We start from the raw sequence: 25,247 nt of genomic DNA on the forward strand, positions 1-25,247 counted from the left end.
TGATTCAGCTAACTAGGAGGAAAAACTTGGCTTTGAATCAGACAGAGCAGGGCTTATACCTAGATCTCCCACATCTCAACCTTACCTTCTTAAATCAAAAAGCTCACATTTGAACCTGCAAATAGATATTAACATAAATCAATTTTCATGAAAACATTAAAAAGTGGAATGAAAACAAATTTCAAAACCTCAGAGGGTACTGTGGGACGAAATTGTTGCCCTGCCGCTAATACTAATTTTAGCAGCTGGGCTGAACAAGACTAGATCAAACCGAATACTTGAGGCTCACGTGGGTATCATACCAAACAAGCCTGACTCAGATGATGTAAGGAGACTGTGAAATGCATTGACTACAACAGTCCAAAATGCCTTGAGACAAGAGCACAATTGGAAGTGTTGCAATATGGAAAGATTAAGTAACAAGAACATGGCTCGGGTGGTAATGGAAGTGCCTGCTTTCCAGCCTTAATTGGTGGAGTAACACAACATCTCTCTCCTCTGTCTGACAGCACTGGACTTACGTCTTTTTTAGGAATGTGTATGTAACATCTCAATGGCCTCTGCTTTGTATCTGAATCCTGGTCCTCTGCTCCTTTTGATTTTTTCTTTACATATGACATCAAGTCTCACCTAGCATACACAGGTGCATTCTCAGAAAGAAATGCACTTTAAAGCTTCCTCATTCAGGGTTCCACCTGACTGCATGGAGAATTCAAAAGACTCTCCAGCACAACTAGCTATATGCACTGTGTGGTCTTCTTCACTTTCCAATGAAGCATAAGGTCACAGTGCGAAGTAGGGTATTGCTCTGGATGGACCAGTCTGAGCTGGGTTGCAAATTCTGCTTTTCTAACTCTACTCCTGACTGTTCTACAGACTGGAGCTTCTTACAGACAGGAGGGCATTCACCTGTGTAAATCAACCTGATGCCAGGGTAGAACTTCTGACAACGCCTCATCCCACAGATCAATGTACACAGCAGCCTCAGTTGTCAATTCAGAGTGAAATTAACAGATGCTTTGCCACAGGTCTCACTTAACCCCTTTTCATAAAGGACGAGCTGAGAATTCAGAGCTGGGGTTGAAAGCTATCAGAAAAGTGACAGTGATTATCACTCCCTACAAGCTGATATTCCACCATGAACCAGAGATTCCAACTCAGTAGTGCTTATACAGCTACAAGCCTCACAAGAGGTACTGCTGATACAAGCCCTCAGATCTTCTAGAGGGCGTTACATAATACAGAGCGAGCTCTGTGCTCATGTGAGTGGAGGGATGCTTGTAAGGCAGGGAAATTAGTTACTGTTTCACTATCAGCCTTTATCATGGACACGTTATCCAATTCTCAGCTGTTATTCTGCAGATGGCAGAGCCGCTGGGGGATGCTGGCACCCAGCCCTGCAGAGGCACAACCTGCTTGGAATAGCAAGGCATAAGCCAAACTCTGAAGCAAAACATTGCATGAAAAAAGTCTCAAAAGCCAAACTGCATTAAAAGCTCTTATTTATTACTGCTGTGGTAACTGGCACTGGACATGGCTAGAAACATCCAGTCAAAATGGATGGTGTGTTGTAGAAGCATAGCCACCACCTGTTAGGCTGAGTGTAGAATCCATAGTAAACTACTATGATTTTTGGACCTGTGCAGTGAATTTCTCCAGAGCTCTTTTAGCCTGGGACAGAGCTCACCCCCGAGTTCCCATTTGCAGAAAAAACCTCTTGGCAATGCCCTCTGCAAACAACTAGACTGAACTCTACCAAGTTATGGGGTTGTTGCTGATGGCACACTGTGCTCAAAACACCATTAACTCATCAGGGGTTTGTGGTATCTGTTTTTCCAGGGCTAAGATTTACTTTGATTTTCCTGAATCTTCCCAGATTCTGTGCCTTTTGTGGGTCTTTCTGTGTGAGACCATTCATATATTATTATTTTATGGGACCTGTAAAAATTCAAATAAAGTGGCTGTTGGTTGTTAGTCAGCTGATTCACCTTCTAATATGTTGACTATGAAAGCATACACTTCAGTGGCTACATTATAAAAAAAATGCTGTAAATTTCTGTGAGAAAATTTCCACCAGTGCAATAAAATTTTTAATTGCAATTTCCATTATAGCTTACAAGTGAATGGAAAAGATGCTTGAAATAAACCACTACTAAACATTTTAAAACTACTAAAAGACCCTACCTGCTTTGGCAGCATGTTATTTTGTGGTGATTCACTGACAGCTCTGTCTCTCATGACATAGTCGTAATAATCTCTTAGAAATAAGAGCATAAAAAAGTGATCAAGAAAATATCCTGAATACTCAGGACTATGTTGAACCATCATGAAGCTTCGTTCGTTTCCTGAATGTAATGGACTTGAAGGAGCTAATAATGCCTGTCAGGACCACCTCCAAACAAATATTTTAACATGCAACAGTAGAGTAAATTTCAACGTCGCAACATGAATTAAGCCACAGCTCACTGTGGCATTAAGTCCTGGTACAGTACACAGACAAAGTAACATCCATAGATTCATTCCGTGTCATAGCAGTCACCACTTTATTGCGTGAAGAAGAAAAATAACTTTGTCCCTAACTTCTTCGAACACCCACAATCCACCACTATAAGTCCGATGATAGTTTCACTATACAGTTGTTGCTGTTTAAAAATTAGTGTTCTCCTTGCAATCAAAGAATAACCATTAGTAGTGAAACAGAAATGTATGTATATATAACAAGGAACACAGTCAAGCATAACTACCGAAAGAGCCATTAACTCCATGCCCTCTTTTGCCATTCTCTCAAACACTATGCAATTCTCTCTTAGCCGGGCATACTGAAGTCGGATGTCCCAGGAGAGAATTTTAGGTCTGATTGAAAGAACTAGATATACACATTCTGAAAGGCCACTTGACAATCTCAATTGTCCAATTACTGACCTGCTGTGATCAGAGATGCAACAGAATTGCTTAGTTCAGATCAAAATATGAATCCAAACTTCTCAAAAGCCTGGGGATATCTGGACTTGGAATTCCAGTTCAGCTCTTACAGAGATCTTTTAGCACTGCAAACCTGAATTGTGAAAATTAGATTTGGATATTACAGTTGGCTTGAGCCCTCAAAGGGATAAAGATGTTGTTACAGCAACTGAATCAGAAAATGGAAATTAGTTATTCTGTACTAAGAATCCCTATAGCTTGTTATGTATAATTAGCTAAATACTTTGGCTGTGTATTTCATAACCCACCCTTTAAGCTCCTGACAGAACTCCTCAAGATAAACAGCTCAGTCACAATGCACTAGGTTTCCATTTTATAATAAAATGTATCTATGGCTGCAGAGGAAAACGATTTTAGTAAGAATGATGCTGATTTCAAATTTAAGAAAACAAAGATGTCATTTTGTTCCATCCTTTGTAGTCCAGACAGAAAAAATCAATGATTAACCAAAGCGCAACTGTTATGCTTCCCTGCACACAGCAGCTGCTTTATACTTCCCTCAGTGCCTCAATCCTTTTGTAAAGGAAATTTCTTCAAGCAGTAAATCTAAATTATGAGATGTGAATGATGCTGACCAGACAGCCTTCAGACACTTTCCAAATTGCACCAAATCTCATCATAGGAGAAACAACTCAAGGCAGTTTTTCCTCTACAGATAAGACAACCCTCGGTAGGCTCTCTTTAGGCAAACTCAACCTCGAACTAACACACAGACCAGGCCTGAAGATTTTTTTTTCCTTAAAGTATATTAGGCTACGAGAGAGATAGAAGTGTTAGGCAGATACCTAAGTGCTTTTAGTAAATGCCATTTAGCTACTGCACAGAGATTGATGCCATTCACAAAGAACCGTTTCTCCAAGAGAGCAGTAAAAATGCTGCCTCCCAAAGATCTTCGTACTCCAGATTTCCCAAGAAGCACATCTTCATCTTCGTTTCTATCCTGCTTTTGTCCACCAGTCCATCCATCAGTAAAGTGGCAGCTGATTGGTGAAGAAGCCAGCTAATCACCTTGTCTTGTTTCAGGCTCTTTGGGGCCAGAATATTTTCACCCCAGAGGCTTAAATGCAGCACGTTAGCTGCAACTCTAGCAGATGGTCTCTGAAATGAGAAGTGAAAGATTAGCTGAACTTGCTGAACCATGGAAGGTGTTAGAACACACACATAAGAGGTACACTGCTGAAATGCTCCCAAACATCTTCTTATCTCACAGAATATTCACTTCTAATTGAAAAGCTTTTGATGCCTGTTGCTCCCAGTTCAGTCAAGTTCCATTGCATGACACTCTTTTACAATACAACCACAATAATATGCAAAAAAGCGCCAGGTACCAAGATCTTTATACTGCTTCAGTGTTTCATTGAAGCCCTATGGTAGTTTTCTATGATTATAATCAACACAGAGCTTAGGTTCTTTACCATTGTCATGCAGTGTGCTAGGGACACCACAAATGTCCTGTCAAAATACTTTCAGGAAAGAGACTGCTACACAACTGACAACCTATTAATACTCCACTCACGACAATGGGCATAAGGTGTCTCACCTTCTTGGGATCTCGCTGAAGTAGCATCTTTACCACCTGTTTCACATCAAAGGGCACGGTATCTGGCAAGGCTGGCAGCTGGTCTTCTTGGTAGCTTCTACTTTCCAGAGAGGACCCTCCTTGGCCATAGAAAGGATTACACAGTCCAAGGATTTCATACGCTATCGCTCCAACTGCCCATGCGTCTGTTTTACTGTAGTCAATCAGGACGCCTGGACCAGGTATTGCTGTGATTACCTGCATCAGGAAGACATTACCATAAGAAATGTTTGGGAAAGTAGAAATACACAAGTTTGGTTAACCTTTTGATAAAACCTTCTTCTTTGCATGAGGTCGCCATTCCCATGGCCATCAACCCAGTTCTCACCTCAGACTAACCATTGCACCCAGCTTAATGTTTCTCTCTCTGTATATTTTAGAGTCTGTCTGCGCTACATTTGTCCCAGGACTCCTCTTAAACCATAAGAACTACAAATGTACAACTTGGTGTGCAGCTTCCTCTTACCCTAACTTAAACCAGGGTCAGGGGTTTGGTCGCACCTGGGAAGTTGGAAATGCCTGAAATCCCAGGATTTCCCAGAACATGGAGAGGGAGAGGGCAGAAGGAGGAGGGAGGCAAAAAGGAGGGGCACAGACAAGAGGGATGTGATACTGAGCGTGGCCAGTGGGTGCATCTGCAGCACCAAGAGGGAAGCCAGCACGGCTGGGGCACCACCAACTTGCCTGTCACAAAGTCTAGATAAGTCCCCAAACCCAGAGGCTGTCCCCCTACCCTTGGAGAGCCTATGACAGGCCACACAGGGAGATGCTGGGGGAGGGCATCCTTCCCATGGCCTGCAGGCCACAGAAGGGGTGCTGGAGGTCAGACGCAGCCCCCAGAACCATGCATCTAGGGTTCTGTGGACTGGTCCCAGCCTCTAGCTTTGCCTCCCCCGACCCCGGCCTGCAGCCTAGGGAAGCAGCAATCTGGGGGCAGCCCCCACGTTGCTGCCGTCCCGCACGCCTGCAGCTTCTTCAGGGAGGGATTTTGCTTGTGGTAGTGGCTACCCCAGTCCTACAGTCTGCTGGGGGCAGAGCAGTGCTCTGCAGGCTGACCCTAGCCTCCAGCTGTTCCCTGCCCCAACCCTGTACTGGTCTTAGAGGCAGCACTTTGGGTGCTAACCCCAGCCTCCGTTAGCCCCCTCCATCCTGCAGGCTGTTTGGTGGGGCACTGCAGGGGCTGGCCAGGCTCCGGGTGCTGCGCCCACCTCCACAACCACCTGCAGCCTACAGGCAGTCGGGGGGAACCAGGAACTGGGGGCTGCCCCTCCCTCCTGCAGACCTGCTCATGGCCTTTAGCCTGTTGAACTGGGGATGAAGCTCTGGGGGCTGCCCCTAAGCCTCCAGTGGCCCCCGTTCAGCCCGCAGGCTGTGAGAGGGAGGCTCTGAGGGCTGCTACAACCTCCAGTAGGCTCCTCATCCCTCACACCACGCAAGGTGCCTGTGAAGGGGCCAGGCTCCAGGGGACTGCCCTCTCCAACTGCCCCCCTGTGGCCTACAGGCTGTCTGGGTGGGTGGAATGCAGCCAGGCTGGGATGGGGGAGGCCTGCACTCCTCCAAAGACCTGCTGTAGTGTGCAAGCTGCCTGAGGGGTATAGGCTCTGGGGACTGCCTGCAGGCTACCCTGGGGCTTCCCCCTGCCCCAGCAGCCCTCCCTGTGGCCTACAGGCTCTCCACAGGAGGGGGGGAGGAGACAGCCTGCTAAGCAATGCTAGCGGAAATGGCACTCCATGGCTGGAAGTCCTGAGGGAAGATAAACTAGCCAGACAGTGCCACACCCACAATAACCTGCAACAGCCCATATAACAAATCAGCATGCATTGTACCAGACACAAATGGCTACATAATCAATAATGAAGAGGGTTTCACCAAGTGCTGACTATTACGGGCATGTTGGAATGGCATTCAAATTTATCATCTTGTGGGGAGGCGTGTGTACAGGGCAAAGGGGAAGATTTGTGGGCCCCAGATCCACTACTTGGAACCTAATCCTGCTCCTATTTATATTAATTAACTTTACTGAATCCTATACTTCCAACAGCACCACATGTATGTAAACTACATCAAACAAGCCACAATTCCTGAGACTTGTCCACATGAGAACCTACCTCAGGTGCCATAAGACAGCTGTTGCCTCCCCGATCCACGTACCAGTTGGTGAAAGGCAATCTCAACCCAATATTTTCATCTGCCAAACAGCAACCGAAGTCTGTGATCACCAGCCAGGGACAGCCAACTGTAAACATCACAGGTTAACAGAGTTAACATCCAATCAAGATGTGCAGTATAATACCTGGTCATATTAGATGTCAGACATCATATTAGAAAACTGATTATTAATCATCACAAGCAGTCTCATTGCTTACAGGAAAATATAGTACTATAAACCATTCCTGCATTTTCTCTCTTTGGTAGTACCAGTGAGAAGATTGGTGACATTTGTAAAGGAAAACATTTGCCCACTACTTTGTATCAAGTATTAGTTAGCTACTGACAGTTTTCATAGACATTTCAGTGATTCTCGCAAATTCAAAAGCCTGGGACCTATATTCCACACACACTTTCAGTTTTTGAGGCTGCATGAAGCAAAACACTCATGTTCATTTAAACAGCTTCCATCATAATGTGGACACCCAGTGAGTGAAACGGGCATAACAGAAGAACAGAAGCATATTCCTACACAAAAATGCAGTGTAAGAATTAGAACTGCTGCTGTATGATGATATGAGAGAAAGCAGACTGATGTGCCAGATCTAGCAGAGTCCCACTCTGACTTCAGAAAAGACACCCTAGGTTAAAAGTAACAAAGAGGAAGCCATGCTAGTCTATACACTATCAAAACAAAAAGCAGTCAAGTAGCACTTTAAAAGACTAGCAAAATAGTTTATTAGGTGAGCTTTCGTGGGACAGACCCACTTCTTCAGACCATAGCCAGACCAGAACAGACTCAATATTTAAGGCACAGAGAACCAAAAACAGTAAGCAAGGAGGACAAATCAGAAAAAGATAATCACGGTGAGCAAATCAGAGAGTGGAGGGGTGGGGGGGAAGGTCAAGAATTAGATTGAGCCAAGTATGCAGACGAGCCCCTATAAGCTGTGTCTACACCTGCACGCTATTTCGAAGTAGCAGCGCCAACTTTGAAATAGCGCCCATCACGGCTACACGTGTTGGGCGCTATTTCGAAGTTGAAATCGACGTTAGGCGGCGAGACGTCGAAGTCGCTAACCCCATGAGGGGATGGGAATAGCGCCCTACTTCGACGTTCAACATCGAAGTAGGGAACGTGTAGACGATCCGCGTCCCGCAACATCGAAATAGCGGGGTCCTCCATGGTGGCCATCAGCTGGGGGGTTGAGAGATACTCTCTCTCCAGCCCTTGCGGGGCTCTGTGGTCACCGTGTGCAGCAGCCCTTAGCCCAGGGCTTCTGGCTGCTGCTGCGGCAGCTGGGGACCCATGCTGCATGCCCAGGGTCTGCAACTAGTTGTCGGCTCTGTGTATCTTGCACTGTTTAATGAAAGTGTGTCTGGGAGGGGCCCTTTAAGGGAGCGACTTGCTGTTGAGTCTGCCCTGTGACTGTGTCTGCAGCTGTGCCTGGCACCCTTATTTCGATGTGTGCTACTTTGGCGTGTAGACGTTCCCTCACTGCGCCTATTTCGATGTTGGGCTGCTCAACGTCGAAGTTGAACATCGACGTTGCCGGCCCTGGAGGACGTGTAGACGCTATTCATCGAAATAGGCTATTTCGATGTCGCTACTTCGAAATTAGCTACTTCGATGTAGCGTGCACGTGTAGACGTAGCCATAGTGACTCAGAAAGTTCCCATCACAATTTAAACCATGTGTTAATGTGGCGAATTTGAATAGAAAAGCCAGCTCGGCTGTTTCCCTTTCCAGAACGGTGCGATAATTCCTTTTCAGTAACACACATGCCTTTAGGTCATTGACAGAATGCCCCATTCCATTAAAATGTTGACTAACTGGTTTGTGGATCTGGAGTGTTTCGATGTCTGTTTTGTGCCCATTGACCCTTTGTCTAAGGGAGTTAGAAGTCTGTCCAATATACAAAGCATCTGGGCATTGTTGGCACATGATGGCATATATGATGTTAGTAGAGGAGCATGAGAAAGTGCCCGTGATTCTGTGAGTAACCTGGTTAGGTCCAGTGATGGTATTTCCAGAGAAAGCATATCTTCTCTGGAAATACCATCACTGGACCTAACCAGGTTACTCACAGAATCACGGGCACTTTCTCATGCTCCTCTACTAACATCATATATGCCATCATGTGCCAACAATGCCCAGATGCTTTGTATATTGGACAGACTTCTAACTCCCTTACACAAAGGGTCAATGGGCACAAAACAGACATCGAAACACTCCAGATCCACAAACCAGTTAGTCAACATTTTAATGGAATGGGGCATTCTGTCAATGACCTAAAGGCATGTGTGTTACTGAAAAGGAATTATCGCACCGTTCTGGAAAGGGAAACAGCCGAGCTGGCTTTTCTATTCAAATTCGCCACATTAACACATGGTTTAAATTGTGATGGGAACTTTCTGAGTCACTATAGGGGCTCGTCTGCATACTTGGCTCAATCTAATTCTTGACCTTCCCCCCCACCCCTCCACTCTCTGATTTGCTCACCGTGATTATCTTTTTCTGATTTGTCCTCCTTGCTTACTGTTTTTGGTTCTCTGTGCCTTAAATATTGAGTCTGTTCTGGTCTGGCTATGGTCTGAAGAAGTGGGTCTGTCCCACGAAAGCTCACCTAACAAATTATTTTGCTACCCTAGGTTAAGAATTAATCAGAGATGGGAAAACTGGATTTTTTTTTTTTAAATCTGTAGCACATACAGAGCGGGAGCTGGCAAATGTTTGAGCTAGTTAATGGTTATTCTCCTGATGAGAAGTCAAACATTGCAAAACAATGATTAAGAGAGATCAAAATTTGAATCATTACCATCTGCATTCAGTAGAGCTCTAACAAGACCCCTTCAAGAAAATGAAAGCTATGGCAGGACCTCTAAAAATCATCCATGGCAGCTTTTTAATTACACTGATCTAGGCACTTGCTGTTGTTGCCTATTTGTTTAAATCTCAGTCATGCTGAAACAGTGCTCAGGTAATTAAAATTTCAGTTGAAGAGAGTGACAGCAGAACAATTGTTATTCCCTCTGGTCTCAGATCCAAAAGTTCAATATCATTAACCTATCTGCGCTGTGGGATTTTAGAAACCATTCAGTGCTGCCTGGCAAGTTACAATGAGAGAAATCACGGAAATGGAGCATCACAAATGTACTGCAAGCTAATACATGCTCTTCTGCACTCCATTTAAGCATTCACCTAGTAATTTTTGCAACATAGCTTGTTACCAGTCCCTGAATAGGAGGTTTCATCTGATGATCTCCAAGCATTTTACAGACACTGAACAAGTCATCACAAAACCACTATGAAGCGGGGAAGCATAAGTGATGGGGGTGGGGATTTTGTCATACGGCCGATACTCTCTCCCCCCACCTCTCCCTTCACCAGCCACCCCGCTGAGAAGCATCATCTTCATTTTATTGACGGGAAAACTAAGGCACAGCCAGGCTAAATGACTTTCCCAGATGTCACAAGAGCAGCATGTAGCAGAAGGGAGAAAGAACTCCCTTAACATCTAGCCTGCAACCCACCCCTGGGCTGCACACAGAAGGGAGAGCTTTGTGTACAGCCCCTGACAAAATCTTTCAACTCCTACTGGCTGGAGAACAACCAATGGGAGCTGAAAGGTTTTGGCTGAGGGTGGGGGGTGATGCACAAAGCCCTCACTCAAGCACAAAGCACCACATGGAACAGCCTTTGGGCTGGGGCTGCTGGCAGCAGGGAAGCCTGTCTGAGTGTGTTGATGCCTGGGAGCTACTTAGGTAAGCAACGCCCAGCCAGAGCTTGCCTCTCGCACCCCAACCCAACTCCCTCCCAGATGCTGTCTCGCCCTCCCGCCATCCGCAGGCCAGACACTTGCACCCATAATCCTCCCAGATCCTGAACCCTGATCCCTGACCTCAGGTCACAAGCCCCTCCCTTCAACCAAACTCCTCAGACCGCACACCCTATTGTGCACACCAGTTCCCCACTCCAAGATCCCATCTATACTCCTCCTCCATTCCAGAGCCCACACTCCCTCCACAGAAAAGGGCAGCCCATGACCATTTCCCCAAAACTTGGAATGGCCCCCCATTAAAATTATTGCTGACCCCTCAGTTAGGCTCACTTTCTTCCTCATTAAATACTCATGGACGTGATTTTTTAAAAGCAGCAAAATAACTTAGCAGCACAAATCAAATTACTTTTTTATACTCCCTATTCACCGCCAACTGGACTCAGCAAGCCACATACCAGAATCGAATTCAACCAGGATATTGTCAGATTTTAAATCTCTGTGTGCTATTCCGTGTCGAACAAGATGATCCACACCTTCCAGTAACTGTAAGATCATCATTGTGCTCAGATGGGTATTGGAATTCCTCTCTCTCAAGTACTGGCGCAGGGTGCATGGATAACTAGACAGCATGAAAAAGACAATACTTGATTCTGTATTCTGCTACTGTCAAATAAATATTCAGTTCAATATTACTGTCATCTGACTGGAGATAACTCACTGTTAAATTTTAGTAACTTGTCTCTAAACATCCCTCGTTCCTGAACCAACCCAATACCCCCCAACCTCCAGTACGCAAACACATTTGCTCATGTTTTGCCACGCGAAACACCATCTGATCTGGCATCCCCATAGGGGCTTTCATACTGTCAGAACTGGAAATCCTCTCTAAAAGCAGGTGGCTGTGGACTGTACAATGAGATGTCTTAGGTATTTTATTTACAGAGGTTTTCTTCTGCATCCTCTTTTGTGTTTTAAAGATAAGAGAGGGAAAATTGCTATTGCAGAACTGACAAACATGGTGGGAAGGGACATGATTACTTTTGTCTCAACTTTGCCTTGGTGTACAGCTGAGCAGATAACACTAGAGAACCAGAATATCTAAACACTGGGAAAATGTTTGCTATTTCTAAAATCAGATAATTAAAATAACAATTAAAAAGAGCAACTAGCCTTCACTGTTTGACAAGAATTAAAACCTCAGGAACTGGGGAAAGATCACAAAGGGATGTTTTTTAAAACATTCTTTGATCCATTGCAATAAGCCAGGCCAAGACATCACAAGGCCTTTTGTGGCCTGCCTAGCAGTAGCACAATGCACAGTCTCACAGCACAGTCAAGTCAAAGTAACCTTAAGTTCATCTTTACCTACTTCTTCATCACTAGGAACAGCGTGCGACTGTGCCCGATGCCACCGGGGTTCAGACTTAATGGGAGAACATCTGGATAGTCCACATCAGCTCCAGGCAGCAGAGGAACTGAGGATGTAAAAGCTCGGATCACCCGGATTATATTTGGATGAGGTTCCAACCTCTTCTTCCCAAAGAAAGATCGCCTGTTTCAACATAATTTATGTAGCACATCAGACAAAGAAATTCAAACCCAGCAGCTAGGGTAGGATAGTGAATCAGGGGCACTTGCATTTATTCTTCATAAAAAACGTATTTTTCATCAACATGGCACTTTTTCCTCCTAAAGAATCTCAACGGAGTTTATAACACATTCTCAGGCCAACAACACTGGCAAGGTACAAGTCAGGTTGCAAAGCACAGTTGAGAAGATGTATAGTAAACTCTTTCATATCCAGCAGCCCTGGGACCAGGAGGTTTCAAATATTCTGGATAAAAGATATGTATACATAGCAATGCATAACACTAAAGAAAAAAGATTAGATATTAAGAAACAAACAAAAAAGGTATACAGAATACTTTATTTACCAACAGGAATATTGTACATTGTAATCTTATACTGTATTTGCTGTATTTATTTGTATTTACTTTCAATATATTGTGCTTATGGAAAACAAAACTAAAATTTACTTATGAGTAAAATGCCGGTTATTTGAGAGTTCCGGATGACAGAATGCCAGTTAAGACAGAGTTTACTGTACCTTTACAAGTTTCTGTAAAAATACTCAATCTCACTCACACATGGAAAGTAGGGATATGAAACGTTATCTTGTTAACTGGTAAGCATCAGCCTTAATGGGTGACGCTTACTGGTTCTGGTTAACCAGTGGAAGCTGGAGCAGCTCCCCTCCTGCCAATGGCAGGAGACTGGTTCAGTCCTGCGGGGCCTGACACTGACAGCAGCTGCTCTGACTACCTGGAGTCCCCCTGTCCACCACAAGCCTGGGCAAATCAGCTGCTCAGAGCAGCTGCTGTAACATCACGTGTAATCAGTTAACTAATTAAACAGTATTTTACATCCCCAACGGAAAGCTCTGGGTCCCATAAGATGACAAACAATTCTCACAACTACTCAACTGAAACTTTCCTAATCAAGGCCCCAATCCTTCAAATTAATCCATACAGACAGGTTCCCACATACAAACATGAAACACCACTGACTTCAACAGGGCTCCACAAACTAGCCTCATTGACTATATGCAGTCTCATTGAGATAAACAGGGCTCCACGCAGGCACCAGCATCTGTTTGTATGGCTCAGACTTCATGCAAATCCCCACTTTTACCTGTTATTAGGGGGCAATCCACTGCACACTGAGGGTGGTAAACAGACCCTGATCCACTGACCATAATTAAAACTGCAGTTTGGCTTTTTCCACAGAATGTGTTAGATCCCCTTCCTCCAATAACCCTGAACAATCAACCCCTTTCTTACAAGGTAGTTTAACGTCGCACCATTAGAGGGCACTCAAAACATTTGTTTCACCCGCTATTAAAAGAAGATTACATCTAGAAATCAATTTTCACAAATGTGATTGCTGAACATGACCCAACAGTTCTCTACATTAGAAAATAAGCCCCACCTAGAATGATTAAAAGAAAATGTAACTCTTTACTTTATTCCAAAATAAACTTTAAGCATTAGTGTTCTACATTATTAAGAGTAGATTTAGTGAAAGAGATCTCAGTAAGATTAAGGAAAAATCTAGGGCTGGCACTGAAAAAAATGAGTTTATTACTGGAAGCAGAAGCAAGACCAAGGGGATACCAGACCAGGAAATCTATTCTTTGACCTACACAGGAAATGCCCATTAAAATGAATGAGTGTTATGTACATGTATCTGGAGCAAAACTGATCTCTCTTTCCTCTCATCCCTGGAATAAAAAATGTGTGTCTGGTTTGTCTGCTACACTTCTAGGTAGGCCCTCTCAGATGTCCAGAGAGGCCTGGGCCATAATAAAAATAAACAACACATGAAAAAACATAAGGCACCAAAATAAGAGAGGGACTTAATTTTATATTCTTTTTAATTTAATAAATGCTTTTCTAGCCTTTTTCTACCCAAATGTACAACAGGTTAAACCTCTCTAATCCAGCCACTCTGGTCTGGCAACACCGATGGTCCAGCATGATTTTCATGAGGCAGATATGTACTGATCATGGGTGTGGCCAGGTTTCCTGTGATCCCATAAAGTTTGTTTATAGCCAACAGCCCTGGCTCCTGGTGTTCTGTGCTGTTATTTAGCTCTAATTTACTTCTAAATGTCTTCTAAGAGCTCAGGAAGCAGTGGAAGTATGCTGCTAGAGAATGTTGACCTCTTGTGGGTCAGCAAATTCTCTGGTTGACATTGGTCAGGTTCCAAGAGTACTGGGCTAGAGAGGTTAAATTTGTTGTTATTGAGGGACGTGCATAAAAACAAGTTGCAAAACTTATCAAATGCCAAAAAATTAACAAGTGTCTGAATCTGAGCCCCACTTTGAGATTGAGGCCAAAGCCTTCCTGGTCACCGCTCTGACTTGCCCTGTTTCTATGCTAGCTACATACCAGCCAGCGTTTATTGTTCATTTGTACTAGGAGCAATGGTGTATTTGAAATTTCAAACAGATTAACTGGATTGTGGACTACAATGTTTAAACTGGAAAAAAATGCTTGTAGACTTTTTAAAAAATATTTTAAGAAAAGCTTTTCTGTGTTCATATCTTAGGTGACAAAACATGAAATATTTTTAATCATTTTAAAATTCTAATTTACTTTCTTGTATTTATTTAGTCTTCTTTTAGCTCAGCATGTGAAAACAGAGAAAGCTATTTTCGCCTTTATTTCTGGTCGGTTTTGAGTGAACTTCACTGACATATTATGTTTAATTACTTGTACTTAGCACCTATGAGCCCCAATCCTAGGCTAGGACCCCACTGTGCTAAGCATTGTACAAGAAGAAAAAAAAAATAAAAAAAAAACAGATATGGTGATTTAATCTCCTCCAAGTCACTTTGAACTAATTCTACCAAACCATGCTTAGGGTACACCGTACTTCTGGAGGTGCCATCAATTAAATGAAATATACAACAAATGTTTTGACCACTTGTGGTCACTAGCATTTTTTTTTGGGGCGGGTGGGGGGGCAGCATGAAAGAATTATCCCCAGGGTTCTAGCCAAGGTCCATCTGGAGTGATATAAATCCTGCTCTCTTTAAATTCCCTGTGTAGCATAAAGTGGACACAGTTTCTCTCTTTTCTTCCTCTATTAGATAATATTGTGCTATACATGCCTGTGTTCTCTACTGCTGAATTTTCAAGGTCTGATTAAATGGTTTCCATACGTTGTATAATTACATGAGCACAATTTGTAAGGCACATTGAGATTTGGATTAAAGGTGCCTCAGATTCTGAATGTAACAGTACCATTCCATCTTTTGGAACAATTTTATTGATGGCAATGGCTCCGTATGGAACACAGTACCATGAGCTCAGGTCTTGATAGAAAGGGGGAGTTGATTTTCAAACTTTTCATATTGGAAATTTAGGAGTGTCGTAAATGCTTATAATAAACCGTGTTCCTAAAACATGTTAGTAAAGTGTACCTGAGCACTTTTAAGTATCAAAAAGGATCCTCTAATAAAACATACCTATGGCAAGCAACAGCTCCATATTCCCCAGATAACGCAGCATCGCTTGCTGGAATGAGCTCCTGTCTCATGGTGCTGAGGATAGCTTCACTTGAAGAACCAGCCTACAAACAGTAATTGCATAGAACATTGTGTTCAAAGCTGAGCTTTCAAACCACCCAATCTAAATAATAAAATTTGAAGCAGATAACACTGAAGTTGAAGCTATGTAATCTCAGGCTAGAAATAAGGGGTAATTTTTAATAGCAAGAGTGTACAGGCTGAACTTTTCTATTCCGGCACACTCTCACTCAGCAACATCCATAATTTGGCATGATTTTAGCTAGCCCAATGACCACTTATGCGTGTGGCCAAGTCGCCCATGGTCCCATCAAGTTTGTGAGCAGCCACCAGTACTGGCACTCAGTGTTCTGTGCTGTTATTTATCTCTAAGGCAGTGGAAGTGCTGGTGATGCTGCTAGACAGTAGTGACCTCCTGTGGTCTCCCAATTTTCTCATTCAGTACCGGTCAGAGTCCAAGGGTGCTGGACCAGAGGGTCAACCTGTAGCGGGTACCTCATAATTTGAAACTGTCAAAATAAAACTGGCTGTCTTTCTAAAAATATTTGCTAGTTCAGCTACAAGATATGGATTTGTGTGGCATTATTGAGAGAAATTTTATGGCCTGTTATACTGGAGGTCAGACTAGAGAATTATAATCGTCCCTCCTGTCTTTTAAAAGAAACCTATAAACCCCAGCAGATTTAAGGAATCACTAATTTGGGAGATTTCTCATGTTCAGCTCCTTGCAGACTGGAGCAGGTACAGTAAATTTTCCACAGAGAAAGAATCATAGCTCTCTCAATCTCTAGGATAGTTACTTCAGGGTGCACCTCACCACAGACTCAGTTGGACTGGAAGAAACCTATGAAGAGAGACCTGGTCTACCCCCTAATCACGATGGGCCTCCAATGCATAATTCAGCTATCTAGATAACATGCAGCATTGCCGGCTTCACCCTTAAATTATCCCCAGGAAATGGACATCTAAGTTTTATCCTGGAATATCTCTGAAAACAGAGATTCTTCAAAATTCTTAAGCTATGTTTTTTTTTTCCATTTCCTTCTCATCCTTAAAAATTTCTCTTAAAAATAAAACATTTTTCTCAGACAATATTGTCAATATCATCAGGAAACAACTGACAAACCTGCAATGGCACACGTCATGCTGATGCTGACTCCCGTAGGAAGAGTGTTTGATGAGCAATAATTAACTCGCTGTGTGACTGTTCATTAACAACCTGTGTTTCCATTGCTATATTCCAACAACATTGCTCCAACCTACTAATCGTGCACAAAATAAGGAGAGCTTTCAACACCTCTGTGGTAAACATTTCACTCAGACTTCGCAAATGACAAACAGAAAAATTAAAGAATAACTCCTTACCGAAATGTTCCACATCATTTTGATAGCTAATGGGAAAGCAGCTCTTTGCTGGTTTGCTTGTGCTGGTTTCTCTTCTGCAGCCTGGATAAACGAACCATGATCCTCCCATCGTGTATCTGGACTCTTCCCTTCTAAAGGTTTACGGTCTTCACTTTTTTGGTAGTTGGAAGACAAAGGAATAGCTGCTTCATACACAGCAGCACTGCATCCTTTCCCAATGGGTTGCCCAATAAGGTATTCCTCTAGTCTGAAGCCCTGAAAGCGGAAAGAGCTCAGTGGATCTTTCAGTGGCTTGTTCCTTCTGACAAATATTGTCTGAAAAGGAAATGAAAAATCACTCAATTTTTCAAAACACTTCAAAAAAAGAGAATTACTTAGCTATGTTAAATTATATTATTGTCTGTGTTCCCAGGTGTGCATCCAAATATATATACTTACCACGTGGCAGCATAAACATCACTAGAAAGCTTGGCATCTTCTATTATGGTAAACTACTATCCACTTGGGCACTTCGACAGACCCAGTTTACAAACTTAGCCTCACTAACATTTTATAAACACTAAGCCTCACCGTAGCAAGGTAAGGTAGATAAATCATAATTCACACCTTATAAGTGAAGGGACAGCAGCCAGGTCCACACTAGAAACTCTTGCTGGCAGAGCAATGTTATGTAGCATTTTAATTTTTTTTGTTTGTTTTTTTGCAATTTTCTCCGCCAGCAAAAGCCCTATTACAGTCATATTTATACCACCATAAAAATGCTTTTGCCAGTATCTCTCACTTTGCATGCCCAAGTGATCAGTTGTGCTGAGAAAAAAAAACTCTTTTGCAGGTCTCTACGCTACCAGGGTTTTGATGGGATATAGATATCCTATTTCCCATGGTCCATTCCTTGTTGTGGTGAAGTGGCTTGTGCATCTCAAAGACCTGGAGAGCTGCGCCAGTGGGAGCTACAGCTCCGGGAAGGGTCACCCAAACTGGACAGGTCAAGGGGTAGAGACCAGACAAATTTGGATCACCTCTCCCCAAGGTTAATGAGGTTGCGTTAAGGTTAACAACTATATCTGTTTAAAAAAAAAAGCGTTACAGAAATATCTGCAAAGAATCCTACAACTACACAAGTCTTAGGAGGAGATGGCAATCTGCACAGATTCAGCATGAGGCATGGTAGGGAAAGCCGAAAAGAAGCTGCCTCACATATGACCCTTCTCTCATCCAGGACAACCACCCAATTGGGTACGTGTAACACTCTAACCATGTATCAAGCAGAGAAGACAGCACAGATTGCCGAGGAGATGAAACAGTACAAGCTTGCAGTTTTGGGCTTGTGAGAGACAAGATGGACACAATCTGAGCAGCTACGCCTGACAACAGGTGAAACTCTCATCTACTCAGAACATGAAGTGGGCACACCACAAGCAGGAGGCATGGGCTTGATGTTATCAAGAGAGCCATCCAGTGCTTTAATGAAGTGGACAGCAGTATCATCACACGTCATCACACCCAGATTCTACACCAAGTGCAGAAGGTACTGATTGTGCAATGTTATGCACCAACCAATGAAGCAGCTGAGGAATATAAAACAGACTTCTATGAGAACCTACAAAGTGGTGTGAACCAGAAAAAAAAAAAAGAGGATATCTTGATTTTGATGGGCAACTTCAGTGCAAAAATTGGAAACATAAATACAGGCAGAGAATAGACCATGGGAAAGGAAGGCCTAGGTGACATGAATGAAAATGGAAGATGCTTGAGTGACTTTTGTTCCTTCAGTCAGTTGGTGATAGGTGGTAGTGTTTTTCCACACAAAAGAATCCATAAGGTCACTTGGGTTTCACCAGACCATCAAGCAAAAAACCAGACTGATTACATCTGTATCAGCAGTTCTTATAGAAGATCGATGCAGAACATCCAAGCAAGAAGAGGAGCAGATGTAGGTTCAGACCACTATCCGGTCACAATAAAACTCAAGTTCAAGCTCAAAAGGTACACAATAAAAGTGACCAAGCCAGGACCGAGATTCAACATGGAACAACTGAAGAATTTAGGAGACAAGAGCTGATTTCCAAGAGGAGCTGTCCAACAGACATGCATTTCTGACAAACCTTATCTGGGAAATGCTACTGCGGAATAAATTTGGGAAAACACCAAAAGAGCCTAGAAAGAGACCTGCGATAAACACTGTGAAAGAGGACAAGGTGTCACAAAGAATGGATCACAGCAGAAACTCTGAGAAAAGTAAAGGAACAAAAAGACAGAAAAGCAGCAATTAACAACAAAACAAGAGCACCCAAGGCAGAAGCTCAGAGAGTGTATGCAGAAGCCAATAGAGAAGTTAAAAAGGCTGTAAAACAGCACAAGTAGAACCTTGTGGAAATCCTTACAAAACAAGCAAAACAAGCTGCAGGACGGAGAAAATGAAAGAGCTGTATGACATCACATGGAAGCTAGCCACATCACGGTGTACAGTGGATCAGCCAGTAGAGGATAAAAAGGGGCGTGTGCTAACAAACCCAAGTGAGCGGCTCAGTAGATGGAAGCTACACTTTGAAGAGCTGCTGAACCACCCTGCCTGCATGGAGTCTCAGAGTTACCACCAGCAAATACAGCTCTGCAAATTAACAGCAGCAGACTACAAAAGAAGAAATCAGAAAAGCCATTGCCCACCTGGAAAGCAGAAAAGCACCTGGTCCAAACACCATCCCCTGTGGTGAGACATCAGTCAACATCACGTATAATCTATTTGCAAAAATCTGGGACACTAAGGAGATCCCACAAGACTGGAAACAAAGAAAGGCAACCTGAAGGACTGTAAGAACTGGAGGGGCATCACATTACTGTCTAGTCCAGCAAAAGCGTTCAATAGGATTCTCTTGGAGAGAATGAAGACACACATTCATGAACAGCTCAGGGAAGAACAGGCTGGCTTCCAAAGTGAGACATCTTGTACTGGCCAAATAGCAACTCTCGGAGTGATTACAGAACAGTTGCTTGAGTGGAACTTCCCCCTGTACCTAACCTTCTCAGACTTCAAAAAGACTTCCCAGCATTTCCCAGATAAGCTGCCGCAATACGGGGGCATCCCATCCAAAATTATTAACCTGATTCATTCAACATATGAACCCTCAGCATGCCAAGTTTTTCACAATGGTGTCTTGACAGAATCCTTCAGTATACTCTGAGGAGTGCAACAAGAGCACCTATTGTCACCTCTCCTGTTCTTGATCACAATGGACTGGATTATGAGCAGGACAACGGATGGCCATTAACAAGGCATTCAGTGGACACATGTCAAACAGAGAACATTGATTTTGCTGACAGTGTTGTCCTTCTTTCACACCAACATGAAAGCATGGAAGACAAGGTCACAACACTAAACAAAACTGCCTCAATGACTAGACTGAGCATTAACAAGGGAAAGACCACGACAAAGAGGATTGACCAGTCCAAAAACAGCACCATCACACTAAGAAAGGATGACCTGGAAGATGTGGAGCATGATGGGCAAAGACGGAAGAACAGACAAGGATATCAGTGCCAGGATAGGGAAAGCAAACAGCTGCATTCAAGATTCTCCATCCCATATGGAGCTACAAAGAATATCTGTTAAGACAGAACTGTGGATCTTCAATACAAATGTGAAGAGTGTGCTCTTGTATGGACGCAAGACCTGGCATACTAAAAAGTCTTCAAATCACAAGCTACAGACACTCATAATTCTTCACATCAATTGGCAAGACACTGCCCCAAATGAGGAGCTTTGGAAAAGAGCATGGCAAGAACCACTTGACATTCAAATCAGGAGAAGAAAGTGGGGATGGTTATGCTACACTCTCAGAAAACCATCATCCAGCATAGTCCCCCAAGGTGTCACATGCAACCCACAGGGAAAATGCAAAAGAGGAAGACCTCAGACAACAAGCAGATGATCTACTGAGTCTGAAGGACAACAACTGGGCTACTCCTGGAGTCAGCTAGAAGTTTTGTCCCAAGACAGAGTGAAGTGGAGGAGACTTGTAGATGACCTGTGCTCCACTCAGAGTACAGGCGTTAAAGTAAGAAAGTACCAACATTAGAAAACAGGTCCATGTTCTAAGAAATCAGTCAGAGTCCTGGATTCATTACAACTTATAGACAGTATATTCAAGCCATCTTACAATCTGCCACCAACATACTTTTTAGTTTAAGGTGCCTTTCAAACAGTACTACAGAAAAATAAACGCATGTGACCAGAAGAGGTGAAAAAAACCCACATTTCATTCATTAACAATATAAGCAGAGAAAGTCTGCAGAGAAAGGTCTGGATAGATTTTTTTGCTTTCTTCCTTCACTAAACGTATAAAATAATGTTTAAAAATAAAACCTAATTAAGAACAACGGTAGATAGAATGCCATTGCCTGGAAGGTTTTGTGTCAGCTGAAAATAATGGTTGGGGAGAGAGAATCAGTGAAGGAAAAACTTTGCAGGTTGATGTCAAGAGACAAAAATGAGAGGGATAGAACACGATCAGGTATTACAAAAGAATTAAGACACTGAATAAACACGTGACAAAGCAGGAAGTTTTCTGTAATGTTTTTATGACACCCAAGGAACCCTCAGTTTCCCTTTGAGTGTAGCATTGCTACCTGATGGGTGCAACAGGGTTAACAAAGCTCTTGAAACAAGACAAGAGACAGGAGGTGCAAGTGTACCTCCTTGCTGGGGGATGAAGGGGGTGAAAACGAATATAGTCCGTAAAAAAAAAAACAGGCTCAAACTGGTCCAAATCAACAGAGGACACAGCAAGACAAAGAGATGCCCCAACCCACTGAGCAACCAGTACTTAGCAGGAAACTATGGCAGGTAGGGGCTGGGAACTGAGATTGAGAGCAAAATGTCAGATGACCGGAAGAATGAGAGCCTGGCCTGGGGAGACAAAAGTGGAACACCAGGAGACAGCCAGAGGAGTCCATCATAGCTTGGCTGGCTTGACTAGGGTGGATTATATATGGTTTAACTTCATTTCTCTGTGCTAACCTAGGGACTTCCAGATTCTGTAGCACTGGGCCCTAGAGGGTTATAATACAAACCCCTCTCCCCCCACCCCACCCCACCGGAGTCTGGCTTGGCTGGATTCCTTGCAGGAAATCATAAAGATGAGGAGCAGTGGTGCTGAAGTCCCAGTCTTAAGAGTCGAGGGGTGTATTCCTGCAGAACTGTGTGGGTCTTTGGGGCATGGCACATCAACAGGGTCAGTCCCAGAAGATTGGTGACAGGTTGCGGGCAGATCAAACCCCGTACCTCTGTGACAAAAGTATATTTTAGAAAGGAAAGGAAAGCACTAACCCTACAAGAGGATCTGTGTGGATTTAGGAATCTATATGCAGGGATGAGGCTACAACACCAGGGCGCATGGTCCGGCAGACATATAAAGCCACAAGTTTCACTAAAGTTAAACCGATTTAATTAAAGTAACTGTGTTTAGCCACTCTCATTAGCTTAACTAATACTCATTGAAATAAACTGGAAGGTATGTAAGGAGATGAGGGGGAACAAGTTTATGAAATGATGTGTGAGGAAGTAGTGGGGGGACTGAAAGAGAGGAAAAGGAAAAAGCCTCTTCAAAAAGATAGAAAGAGAGAAGATTTTACAGATGTGGAATCAGACCTGGTGAAAGGTGCCAGTCTGATAGCCCCATGACTGTCAGTCTCTACTTTCAGCAGCACCGAGCTTCCCCCAGGACACCCTGGCAGCGTGCTAGTCCTACAGCCTCTAGGGCCCCCGGCTAGTGTTGAGACTGAGGAGGGTGGGATCTCAGTGCTATGTCAGCCCTTGGCCCTGCAGGTCAGACTCCTGCTGTCCCACTTCCTAGGCTTCTGTACGTATGAGGTTACACCCCACACCGCACTGATCCTCTGCAGCTGGTACCTTGTCAGAACAACCCATGGGGGAGCCCACATCTTCCCAGAGGCGCCCAGAAGGCTACCTGGGATTTCCTTTTCTGGGACCCTGCCCCTCCATCGCACCTGGGGCCCACCTGGCAGGTGTCAGGCTCTGTAGGACAGTATCTGAGTGAATCATCCCCTGGTCCACCAGAACAACACACCCCCCCCACAAGGGATCTCCTCCAGGCACAGCCAGCCAGCATATGTCACCCAGCTTACAACCCTGCGTCCCCACACCTTGCCAGGCCTTTCTCAGGGGCTGGGACCGGGGACCCCTCCAGGATCTGAGAGGGGGCATCGCCGGGTCGGCCCCTCCCCCGACATTACCCCGGGGGTGGCCCCCACTTTACCCCGGGGGGGCTCCCAGCCCCTCCCCCAACACTCCCCGGGCCGGGGCCGGGCCCGCACCTGGATGTCGCGGCAGGCGGAGGCGGCCTGTCTCTGCTCCTCCAGCCCCTGCTCCAGCAGCCCCAGCCCCAGCCCGAAGGCCAGGCTGAAGCCCCGGGCCCCCCGCGGGCCCCGCGCCAGCAGCTGCCGCCGCAGCCGGCCGGCCAGCCCGACCACGGACTGTCGGAAGAAGCGGTAGCGGGCGGGCAGCGGCAGCGAGCGGGCGAGCAGCGCGGGGGCGGGCGGCGGCCGGGGCGGCCCCCAGCGCAGGAGCAGCCCCCGGCCCAGCTGCAGCCCGCGGCCCAGAGCCTGTCGCAGCGCCATGGCCGCTCGGCGTCGCAGCGCCACCCGGCCCGGCCCTGCTGACCCGGGACCGCCCCTGTGACGTAGAGCGGGGCGGGGCCGGCTACGGACGCGGGCGGGGCGTCACTGCCGTGTGTGTGTGTGTGCGTGTGTGTGTGTGTGTGTGTGTGTGTGCGCGCGCGCGCGTGTGAGATGGATCACTATGGGCAGTTGGTGTGTGTCACTGCAGGTGCTATGTGCTTGTTGGGGGGGTCACAGTGGGCACTGTGTGCGTGTGCGTGTGCGTGTGTGTGTGCGTGTGTGTGTGCGCGCGTGCAGGTGCCATGTGCTTGTGTTGTGGGTTGGATTACTATGGGCACTGTGTGTGTCACTGCAGGTGCTGTGTGTGTGTTGTGGGGGGATCACTATAGGCACTGTGTATGTGTGTGTGTGCCACTGAAGGTGCTGTGTGTGTGTGTGTTGTGGGGGGATCACTATAGGCACTGTGTATGTGTGTGTGTGCCACTGAAGGTGCTGTGTGTGTGTGTTGTGGGGGGATCACTATAGGCACTGTGTATGTGTGTGTGTGCCACTGAAGGTGCTGTGTGTGTGTGTGCCGTGGGGGGATCACTATAGGCACTGTGTATGTGTGTGTGTGCCACTGAAGGTGCTGTGTGTGTGTGTGTTGTGGGGGGATCACTATAGGCACTGTGTATGTGTGTGTGTGCCACTGAAGGTGCTGTGTGTGTGTGCCGTGGGGGGATCACTATGGGTGCTGTGTATGTGTGTGTGTGCCACTGAAGGTGCTGTGTGTGTGTTGTGGGGGGATCATTATGGGCACCATGTGTGTGTTTAGGGGGTGGTCGCAGTGGGCATGGAGAGTGTGGGAGTGCATGTGTCACTGCTGGTGCCATGTGTGTGGCATGGGGGGTGTTTGTGTCACTGCAGGTGCTCTGTCTTTCTCTTTGAGAGACTTTGGGTAAGGGGTGTGGGTGTGTCACTATAGATATGGACCAAGCACAGCGCAGAGGTTGTCTACTGGTCATGGTGTGTGTGTCACCTGGTATACAGGTTGTGTGTTTGGCCCAATGTTTGTGTTACTGTGCGTATGGGTGAATTTGGGGCTTGATGTGTATGTCGCTCTTCATATGGGTTGTGTGATTAGCCTGGTATGTGTCACTCTCGTAGCAGCTGGGCATCCGGCATGTCGTGCATGTGTTACTCTGAGTACAGCTAGTGTGTGCCAGGCATGATACTGTATGTCAGTCTGAACACTGGTTATATGCTCTGCATGGTGTATGCGCTACTCCAGGAACAGGTTGTGTGTGCTACATGCAGCTGGATGTTGCTCTGGTTATGAACTGTGTACTGCACATGATACGTGTAGACCTGGACGTTGAATGTGTACCCTATATGCTCTGTGTCATCCTTTTTGTGGATTGCAGACTCTGCCTGGTATGTTCTTCCTTGGGTGTGGATTGTGTATGTTTCATGCTGCCATGTACTCTGCATATGCTCTGTTGCCCTGAGTATTGATCATGTTCAGTGCCTAATGTGTGGTGCCCTGTGAATATATTACTACTGTATATGCTGTCGTTGCACCTGGGATCATTGCTCCATGTTATGTGTTACTTAAGGCATGGCCACGTATGTAGCTTAAAAACTGTATTACTTTGTTTTCTTTTCCTTTAAATGCCTAAAAAC

General features: G+C 44.9%; 1 protein-coding gene across 1 annotated transcript; it reads right to left on the reverse strand.

Moving 5' to 3' along the window:
* Positions 1–2,063: 2,063 nt before the first annotated feature.
* PINK1 (PTEN induced kinase 1) lies at positions 2,064–23,629 on the reverse strand. The gene is made up of 8 exons (XM_074975806.1): positions 23,283–23,629; positions 16,950–17,264; positions 15,525–15,628; positions 11,861–12,043; positions 10,947–11,110; positions 6,670–6,797; positions 4,523–4,759; positions 2,064–4,080 (listed from the first exon to the last, which is right to left on the reverse strand). Exons 1-8 carry the CDS (start codon positions 23,583–23,585, stop codon positions 3,820–3,822), a joined length of 1,695 nt encoding a protein of 564 aa, XP_074831907.1. The 5' UTR covers positions 23,586–23,629; the 3' UTR covers positions 2,064–3,819.
* Positions 23,630–25,247: the final 1,618 nt, after the last annotated feature.

The sequence above is a fragment of the Carettochelys insculpta genome, chromosome 23, assembly GCF_033958435.1.
Source record: "Carettochelys insculpta isolate YL-2023 chromosome 23, ASM3395843v1, whole genome shotgun sequence".
Lineage (NCBI taxonomy): Eukaryota > Metazoa > Chordata > Testudines > Carettochelyidae > Carettochelys > Carettochelys insculpta.